The following is a 10406-nucleotide window of genomic DNA, read 5'->3' on the forward strand; positions in this document are numbered from 1 at the left end:
GTATCAGGTAATGTCAGGCAGGCAGTATCAGGTAATATCAGGCAGTATCAGGTAGTATCAAGCAGTATCAGGTAATATCAGGCAGTATCAGGTAGTATCATGCAGTGTCTGGCAGTATCAGGTAGTAAGGCAGGCAGTATGAGGTAGTATCATGCAGTATCAGGTCATATCAGGCAGTATCAGGCAGTATCATGCAGTATCTGACAGTATCTGGCAGTATCAGGTAGTATGAGGTCATATCAGGCAGTATCAGGTAGTATCAAGCCGTATCAGGTAATGTCAGGCAGGCAGTATCAGGTAATATCAGGCAGTATCAGGTAGTATCAAGCAGTATCAGGTAATGTCAGGCAGGCAGTGTCAGGTAATATCAGGCAGTATCAGGTATTATGTTGCAGTATCTGGCAGTATCAGGTAGTAAGGCAGGCAGTATCAGGTATTATGTTGCAGTATCTGGCAGTATCAGGTAGTAAGGCAGGCGGTATCAGGTAGTAAGGCAGGCAGTATCAGATAATATCAGGCAGTATCAGGTCGTATCAGGCAGTTTCAGGTAGTATCAAGCCGTTTCAAGCAGTATCAGGTAATATCAGGCAGTATCTGACAGTATCAGGTAGTAAGGCAGGCAGTATCAGGTATTATCATGCAGTATCAGGTCATATCAGGCAGTATCAGGTAGTATGAGGTCATATCAGGCAGTATCAGGTAGTATCAAGCAGTATCAGGTAATGTCAGGCAGGCAGTATCAGGTAATATCAGGCAGTATCAGGTAGTATCAAGCAGTATCAGGCAGTATCAGGTAGTATCATGCAGTGTCTGGCAGTATCAGGTAGTAAGGCAGGCAGTATGAGGTAGTATCATGCAGTATCAGGTCATATCAGGCAGTATCAGGCAGTATCATGCAGTATCTGACAGTATCTGGCAGTATCAGGTAGTAAGGCAGGCAGTATCAGGTATTATCATGCAGTATCAGGTCATATCAGGCAGTATCAGGTAGTATGAGGTCATATCAGGCAGTATCAGGTAGTATGAGGTTATATCAGGCAGTATCAGGTAGTATCAAGCAGTATCAGGTAATGTCAGGCAGGCAGTATCAGGTAATATCAGGCAGTATCAGGTAGTATCAAGCAGTATCAGGTAATGTCAGGCAGGCAGTGTCGGGTGATATCAGGCAGTATCAGGTATTATGTTGCAGTATCTGGCAGTATCAGGTAGTAAGGCAGGCAGTATCAGGTAGTAAGGCAGGCAGTATCAGATAATATCAGGCAGTATCAGGTCGTATCAGGCAGTTTCAGGTAGTATCAAGCCGTTTCAAGCAGTATCAGGTAATATCAGGCAGTATCTGACAGTATCAGGTAGTAAGGCAGGCAGTATCAGGTCATATCAGGCAGTATCAGGTAGTATGAGGTCATATCAGGCAGTATCAGGTAGTATCAAGCAGTATCAGGTAATGTCAGGCAGGCAGTATCAGGTAATATCAGGCAGTATCAGGTAGTATCAAGCAGTATCAGGTAATGTCAGGCAGGCAGTGTCAGGTGATATCAGGCAGTATCAGGTATTATGTTGCAGTATCTGGCAGTATAAGGTAGTAAGGCAGGCAGTATCAGGTAGTAAGGCAGGCAGTATCAGATAATATCAGGCAGTATCAGGTCGTATCAGGCAGTTTCAGGTAGTATCAAGCCGTTTCAAGCAGTATCAGGTAATATCAGGCAGTATCTGACAGTATCAGGTAGTAAGGCAGGCAGTATCAGGTAGTAAGGCAGGCAGTATGAGGTAGTATCATGCAGTATCAGGTCATATCAGGCAGTATCATGCAGTTTCAGGTACTATCAAGCCGTATCAAGCAGTATCAGGCAGTATCAGGCAGTATCTGACAGTATCTGGCAGTATCTGGCAGTATCAGGTAGTAAGGCAGGCAGTATCAGGTATTATCACGCAGTATCAGGTCATATCAGGCAGTATCATGCAGTATCAGGTAGTATCATGCAGTATCAGGTAGTATCAGGCAGTATCAGGTAGTATCATGCAGTATCAGGTAGTATCAGGTCATATCAGGCAGTATCAGGCAGTATCAGGTAGTATCATGCAGTATCAGGTAGTATCAAGCAGTATCAGGTAATGTCAGGCAGGCAGTATCAGGTAATATCAGGAAGTATCAGGTATTATCATGCAGTATCAGGCAGTATCAGGTAGTATCATGCAGTATCAGGTAGTATCAGGTCATATCAGGTAATATCAGGAAGTATCAGGTATTATCATGCAGTATCTGGCAGTATCAGGTAGTAAGGCAGGCAGTATCAGGTATTATCACGCAGTATCAGGTCACGATACCAACATTATCACGATACCGACTATCATTGGGATACCACGGTGGGAAAAAAATCTGTGACCTAGCATCCTGCTCGCCCCTTCCCTGATGCTTGTCACGGAAATTCACAACTTCTACTCAATACAGCACATTGAATTTAACTTCACACTGTTGAGTGTATAATAGAATACTCTGTATAATGGCTGATTTGCTCATATTTGCAAAGGCTTACCTGTGATTTGGGTGCAGGAATGGAAGTTAACAGACACATTCACTCACTCTCCCTCCCTCCCACACACGCACACACACACACACACACCACTCTCTCTCTCTCCCACAAATACACATACACACACTGAGCCCAAATTTTTAAACGTTAAGCACCAAACAGTATTTAAGGAGCGCTGGAAATAAATAGATTGTTGATCTAGTTTAGTCTTACATTAGATGAGTAGCAGACCCTTTTCCTTTCTTCCTGTGCCTATAAAATTTGCCTAGACCTACTGTCAATTTACCAGATTGTTAGCTGAACAACGTTGTTTGTTATCAAACCAATAATTAGCGACCTGGGATTAGTTTAAAACAGACTGCAACATGGTTTGTGAAATTATATAAAATGCGCGTGAATCCCAATAGAAAGAAAAAAGGCATCTCTGGTAATATGGTGCTTTGTGTGGTGTATTGTTGTCTCTACCTTCATGCCCTTTGTGCTGTTGTCTGTGCCCAATAATGTATGTACCCTGTTTAGTGCTGCTACCATGTTGTGTTCCTACCATGTTGTTGTCATGTTGTGTTGCTGCCATGCTGTGTTGTCATGTGTTGCTGCCATGTTATGTTGTTGTCTTAGGTCTCTCTTTATGTAGTGTTGTCTCTTGTCGTGATGTGTGTTTTGTCCTATATTTTGATTTAATTTATTTATATTTTTAATCCCAGCCCCCGTCCCCACAGGAGGCCTTTTGCCTTTTGGTCGGGCGTCATTGTAAATAAGAATGTGTTCTTAAATGACTAGCCTAGTTAAATAAAGGTTAAATAAAAAATAAATAAAATAAAAAACATGGTCATATTGTTTTAACCGTTATAACCGACAAGCTGTTTTCTTTGTTGTAAAGCTGCAAGCATGCCTGTCACTCAGAGGCTGCATGGCAGTGAACTTGCAAAGTCTACTCAGACTAGTCAGTGCTCTTGGTTATAACAATGTATCAACAACATTGCTCACTTTGCACGCTGCTCCAATTGAACAAATGTAAAAAGACTCATCTGGGTTTACATCCATGCTCGCCATCACGGCTAAATTATATATTCTTTAAACTGACGGAGGAATAGACGCGCATGAAGAGCAGACGGAGAGAAGTAGGTAAGTGAGGACTGGTAGGAGATGCAGAGAGAAGCAGGTGAGTGAGGACTGGTAGGAGATGCAGAGAGAAGCAGGTGAGTGAGGACTGGTAGGAGATGCAGAGAGAAGCAGGTGAGTGAGGACTGGTAGGGGATGCAGAGAGAAGCAGGTGAGTGAGGACTGGTAGGGGATGCATAGAGAAGCAGGTGAGTGAGGACTGGTAGGGGATGCATAGAGAAGCAGGTGAGTGAGGACTGGTAGGGGATGCATAGAGAAGCAGGTGAGTGAGGACTGGTAGGGGATGCATAGAGAAGCAGGTGAGTGAGGACTGGTAGGAGGTGCAGAAGGAAGCAGGTGAGTGAGGACTGGTAGGGGATGCATAGAGAAGCAGGTGAGTGAGGACTGGTAGGAGGTGCAGAAGGAAGCAGGTGAGTGAGGACTGGTAGGAGATGCAGAGAGAAGCAGGTGAGTGAGGACTGGTAGGGGATGCAGAGAGAAGCAGGTGAGTGAGGACTGGTAGGAGATGCAGAGAGAAGCAGGTGAGTGAGGACTGGTAGGAGATGCAGAGAGAAGCAGGTGAGTGAGGACTGGTAGGGGATGCAGAGAGAAGCAGGTGAGTGAGGACTGGTAGGAGGTGCAGAAGGAAGCAGGTGAGTGAGGACTGGTAGGAGATGCAGAGAGAAGCAGGTGAGTGAGGACTGGTAGGAGATGCAGAGAGAAGCAGGTGAGTGAGGACTGGTAGGGGATGCAGAGAGAAGCAGGTGAGTGAGGACTGGTAGGGGATGCAGAGAGAAGCAGGTGAGTGAGGACTGGTAGGGGATGCAGAGAGAAGCTGGTGAGTGAGGACTGGTAGGGGATGCAGAGAGAAGCAGGTGAGTGAGGACTGGTAGGGGACGCATAGAGAAGCAGGTGAGTGAGGACTGGTAGGGGACGCATAGAGAAGCAGGTGAGTGAGGACTGGTAGGAGATGCATAGAGAAGGTAGTATCAGGCAGGTATTGTCAGGTAGTATCAGGTAGTGTCAGGCAGTATCAGCTAGCATCAGGTAGTATCAGGCAGGTAGTGTCAGGCAGTATCGGGTAGTATCAGGTAGTGTCAGGCAGTATCAGCTAGTATCAGGTAGTATCAGGCAGGTAGTGTCAGGCAATATCAGCTAATATCAGGTAGTATCAGGTAGTGTCAGGCAGTATCAGGAAGGTAGTATCAGGCAGGTAGTGTCAGGCAATATCAGCTAATATCAGGTAGTATCAGGTAGTGTCAGGCAGTATCAGGAAGGTAGTATCAGGTAGTGTCAGGCAGTATCAGGCAGGTAGTATCAAGTAGTATCAGGTATTGTCAGGGAGTATCAGGCAGGTAGTATCAAGTAGTATCAGGTATTGTCAGGGAGCATCAGGCAGGTAGTATCAAGTAGTATCAGGTAGTGTCAGGCAGGTAGTATCAGGTAGTGTCAGGTAGTGTCAGGGAGTATCAGGCGGGTAGTATATGGTATATGTGTATGGATGCAGAAACACAAAGCTGTGCTTTTCAGTTTGGACTAGAGATTGATCATCAATGTATTGCCATTTTGTGGTGAAACAGAGACGTTTTCTGTTGTTTATGCTTTCTTTTCACATTATCTCATATATTGGTGTTTTCTCTCCCGGGCAGTTGTCCTTCGTAGCTCAGGTGCCAGCGTTGGGTCTTGGGCTGTACCAGTTGAGTACGGCTGTGAACGGCGGGGCGGAGACGGCAGAGTATGTTTTCCTCAGGCAAGGCGGCGAACTATCCGTCAACATGAAGCACTTCACCGTCAACATTCCCCAGGACGCCTCCACCCCCCTCAGCATCCACAACCCCCACCTCCAGATCTGGAGCTCCCCCACCACCGGCCTGATGGAGGTAAGCCATGCACAGCACAGCATATCAAAGCTTTGCACAGCATAGCACAGCACAGCACAGCATAGCAAACAGGGCCTAAAATTAACACCCGACACCTGCCAAATCCGGGTAGATTTTGGCATTGGCGGGTAAGACGTCCATTTCACCAGCCATGTTGGCGAGTGGTCAGGGCTCCACAGTGCAAGCATTTCACTCGCATTTGTGAATAAAAAGCATGATCGCATTTATAGTAAAATAAATGCTGCAGTAGCTGTTTTCAAAGTATTTCTGCAGTTTTGTTTTATAGCTGCTAAATGAATCGCATAAAGTCAAAGAACTACAAATCCTACATAGCTTATCTCGTGCTGCAACACTGCCTGGCTGGGGGCTGTGCACACGTGAAGAGCTAAGTGAAAGATTCATTTTTAGAAGCGCTGCACACAGGCATACAAGTCGGCCTAATTTACGTGAAACTAAAGTTTACTGAAGTGAGACTTTGTCCTTGTATTTCTTGGCTATTTAAATGGTTTTGTTCACAAGCTAGGTCGTTTTTTTGATGTTTGAGTTTCAACTGTTAGATAAGAGGAGACAACGCTTCTACTAGTCAAACTCAATCTCACAGACACAAACATGACTCCAGACACGCTACCGCGGTAACCTCAAAACTTTTTTTCTCATCTGTGATATTTTGGTTAAAAGACACAGGTCACCAAAAAAATTTTGAAACAATATACCACATTACTTCTTACTAGTAATACATTTCTTGTTTTAGAAACATTACAAAGCATGCTCATCTGTTTTTTCTGTGTTTTGTTGGTGTAATTTTAGTGGGGGGGAAATATACTGCTCAAAAAAATAAAGGGAACACTTAAACAACACAATTTAACTCCAAGTCGATCACACTTCTGTGAAATCAAACTGTCCACTTTGGAAGCAACACTGATTGACAATAAATTTCACATGCTGTTGTGCAAATGCAATAGACAACAGGTGGAAATTATAGGCAATTAGCAAGACACCCCCAATAAAGGAGTGGTTCTGCAGGTGGGGACCACAGACCACTTCTCAGTTCCTATGCTTCCTGGCTGATGTTTTGGTCACTTTTGAATGCTGGCGGTGCTTTCACTCTAGTGGTAGCATGAGACGGAGTCTACAACCCACACAAGTGGCTCAGGTAGTGCAGCTCATCCAGGATGGCACATCAATGCGAGCTGTGGCAAGAAGGTTTGCTGTGTCTGTCAGCGTAGTGTCCAGAGCATGGAGGCGCTACCAGGAGACAGGTCAGTACATCAGGAGACGTGGAGGAGGCCGTAGGAGGGCGACAACCCAGCAGCAGGACCGCTACCTCCGCCTTTGTGCAAGGAGGAGCAGGAGGAGCACTGCCAGAGCCCTGCAAAATGACCTCCAGCAGGCCACAAATGTGCATGCGTCTGCTCAAACGGTCAGAAACAGACTCCATGAGGGTGGTATGAGGGCCCGACGTCCACAGGTGGGGGTTGTGCTTACAGCCCAACACCGTGCAGGACGTTTGGCATTTGCCAGAGAACACCAAGATTGGCAAATTCGCCACTGGCGCCCTGTGCTCTTCACAGATGAAAGCAGGTTCACACTGAGCACGTGACAGAGTCTGGAGACGCCGTGGAGAACGTTCTGCTGCCTGCAACATCCTCCAGCATGACCGGTTTTTCGGTGGGTCAGTCATGGTGTGGGGTGGCCTTTCTTTGGGGGGCCGCACACAGCCCTCCATGTGCTCGCCAGAGGTAGCCTGACTGCCATTAGGTACCAAGATGAGATCCTCAGACCCCTTGTGAGACCATATGCTGGTGCAGTTGGCCCTGGGTTCCTCCTAATGCAAGACAATGCTAGACCTCATGTGGCTGGAGTGTGTCAGCAGTTCCTGCAAGAGGAAGGCATTGATGCTATGGTTCCTGCAAGAGGAAGGCATTGATGCCCGTTCCCCAGACCTGAATCCAATTGAGCACATCTGGGACATCATGTCTCGCTCCATCCACCAACGCCACGTTGCACCACAGACTGTCCCGGAGTTGGCGGATGCTTTAGTCCAGGTCTGGGAGGAGATCTCTCAGGAGACCATCCGCCACCTCATCAGGAGCATGCCCAGGCGTTGTAGGGAGGTCATACAGGCACATGGAGGCCACACACACTACTGAGCCTCATTTTGACTTGTTTTAAGGACATTACATCAAAGTTGGATCAGCCTGTAGTGTGGTTTTCCACTTTCATTTTGAGTGTGACTCCAAATCCAGACCTCCATGGGTTGATAAATTGGATTTCCATTGATTATTTTTGTGTGATTTTGTTGTCAGCACATTCAACTATGTAAAGAAAAAAGTATTTAATAAGATTATTTCTTTCATTCAGATCTAGGATGTGTTGTTTAAGTGTTCCCTTTATTTTTTTGAGCAGTGTATTTTGGTTGGTAAAACTCTGAGTGGCTTGTAGATTTTTAAATCTACCTGCCACAGTAGTTGGTGGACCAAAAAGTACATTTTATGCCCTGATAGCAAAGCTTAGCACAGCATAGCATAGCACAGCACAGCAGAGCACAGCATAGTTCAGATCACAGATGTTTTATTGTCACATACACCAGATAGGTGCAGTGAAATGTGCTGTTTTACACGGTCAGCATTAGTAGTACGGTAAAGCATAGCACTGCACAACACTGCATAGCATACATAGTAAAGCATAGCACTACACAGCAGGGCATTGAACCAGAGTCATAAAGCGTATAGTGACTGTGACCCATAGGGCTTTGCACTGAAAGGTTGCATGGAATATATCACACTTCTAGACTCAATGGGACTGACCGGGTATCAAACCAGGGTTGTCTGTGTGACACAAGACTGCATTATTCCTCTGAGCTAAAGCCTAGGTATTAGTTGTGGGATGTCATACGAGCTTTCCAGTCTCAGGCATGAGTACTCATCACATTGTTCATCAAATCAGCTCAGCTACAACAACACACGATACAGAAGGTGTCTTATTATTATAGCGGTAGCTCTGTTCGCTCTCATCATTGATGCCAAACTGTCAGTGTAATGGTGATGATGTAAGTGTTAAATCCCGCTGTCTTCTGACTGACACCCTCAGAGATTGAAGCTGAAAGAGAACGGCTCAGAACACCAGATCAAGGTGGAGTTTGCGTGGTACGGCACAACCAGCAACCGAGATAAAAGCGGAGCCTACTTGTTCCTGCCCGACGGGGAAGCCAAGGTAATCTGACATCTTTATTAAACGTGATTGATGCTCCTTTGTCAACGTGAATCATTGCAGCTGTACTGAAACCCTGTGAAGAATAAAGGCTTCAGCTCTTACAGTTGTTCTGCTCCCCCAGTTTCCCACTCTCTCTTCCCGCCCTTATTTGTGCTCCCTTACCAGCATGCTCTCTGTAGGAGGTATTATTGGCAGAGGATGGATGGGAGCTGGTGTTAGGAGTGATTTGATCCCCATTGATTTTCTGTTCTCCTCCAGATGTACTCTCCCGCCCGGCCTCCAGTGATACGGGTAACCAAAGGATCTGTGTTCTCTGAAATCACCACTACCTTCGATCACGTGACACACACTCTACGCCTGTATAACGTTCAAGGTAAGGATGGAAATTGTGTGTGTGTGTGCATGCATCTACAATTGTAACCAGTGGTGGAAAAAGTACCCAATTTTCATACTTGAGTAAAGTAAAGATACCTTAATAAAAAATGACTCAAGTAAAAGTGAAAGTCACCCAGTAAAATACTACTTGTCTAAAAGTATTTGTTTTTAAATATACTTAAGTATCGTAAGTAAAAGTATAAATCATTTCAAATTACTTATATTAAGCAAACCAGACGACACAATTTTCGTGTTTTTAAAATGCATCGATATTAGGGGGACATTCCAACACTGAGACATAATTTACAAACGGAGCATTTGTGTTTAGTGAGTCCACCAGATCAGAGGTAGTAAGGATGACCACTGATGTTCTCTTGATAAGTGTGTGAATTGGTCCATTTTCCTGTCTTGCTAAGCATTCAAAATGTAACAAATACTTTTGGGTGTCATGGGAAATGTTTGGACTAAAAAGTACATTTTTTTCTTTTCGAATGTAGTGAAGTAAAAGTAAAAGTTGTCAAAAATATAAATAGTAAAGTAAAGTACAGATACCCCCAAAAACTATTTAAGTAGTACTTTAAATTATTTTTTACTTAAGTACTTTACACCATTGATAGTAAAATCAACCGAAAAGCTGGACAATGCATGGGACCTTGGATAGGTAGAGAGTAGCCTACATGTATCAGGGATAGAAAAACAGAACCTTAAGATAGCAAAAGATCCTGAAATGTTTCTCTGTGGGAGAAGATCCAAAACCCTATTCATCTTTTCATCTGTCTGTAGATGAGCTACATGAAGATTCACTCAGAGAGAGAGAGAGAGAGAGGTTTAGTCAGTGCGATACCATTGAACGGTTGCTTTCATAGAGAAAATTAGTGATGTTGGGTTGCATGCTTGGTGAGAAAGAGGAAGCTGCTGTCATGCTACCCAGGAGAAAGAGACCCTGAGGGTGCACATGTCATCTCACAGAAAAACAGTCCTTAATTGGACCCACCCATGCTGATTTTACTTAAGATAGAGAGAATGGTTTCATTGCCTATTTTGACCTGAGGTACAGCTACAGTATACAGCTTTTAGGAGATAAGGTTGCGGGACTTATTACTAGAGTTACACCATTATGTTGGTCTCATATTACTCTATTTGATGGCTCAATGTTCAGACTCAATTTCCTTTACCACTTTGGCTTTTACCCAAAGGCTATGTACTGTTTTTATTATCATTTTATGAAGAACTGCGGCAAATTTGTTCAACAGTTTTTTTTCCCCGCCCCGGTGGATTAATTCAATTGGGTATGTAAAATGATATC

The 10406-nt window shown here is 44.6% G+C and overlaps 1 protein-coding gene and 1 long non-coding RNA gene across 3 annotated transcripts in view; both read left to right on the forward strand.

The window, feature by feature from the left end:
- LOC115149336 (alpha-mannosidase 2) overlaps nucleotides 1-10406 on the forward strand; it is a 71871-nt gene that overhangs the window by 48617 nt on the left and 12848 nt on the right. For both annotated transcript variants that reach the window (XM_029692123.1, XM_029692122.1), the window contains exons 14-16: nucleotides 5282-5512; nucleotides 8603-8725; nucleotides 8984-9098. In XM_029692123.1, coding sequence (XP_029547983.1) covers nucleotides 5282-5512; nucleotides 8603-8725; nucleotides 8984-9098 — 469 coding nt within the window. The remainder of the gene's footprint in view (nucleotides 1-5281; nucleotides 5513-8602; nucleotides 8726-8983; nucleotides 9099-10406) is intronic.
- Nucleotides 78-1365, forward strand: LOC115149337 (uncharacterized). The gene is made up of 3 exons (XR_003866849.1): nucleotides 78-433; nucleotides 486-1017; nucleotides 1048-1365. It is a non-coding gene; the product is annotated as an uncharacterized LOC115149337 (long non-coding RNA).

The sequence above is a fragment of the Salmo trutta genome, chromosome 15, assembly GCF_901001165.1.
Source record: "Salmo trutta chromosome 15, fSalTru1.1, whole genome shotgun sequence".
NCBI classification, from domain to species: Eukaryota; Metazoa; Chordata; class Actinopteri; order Salmoniformes; family Salmonidae; genus Salmo; species Salmo trutta.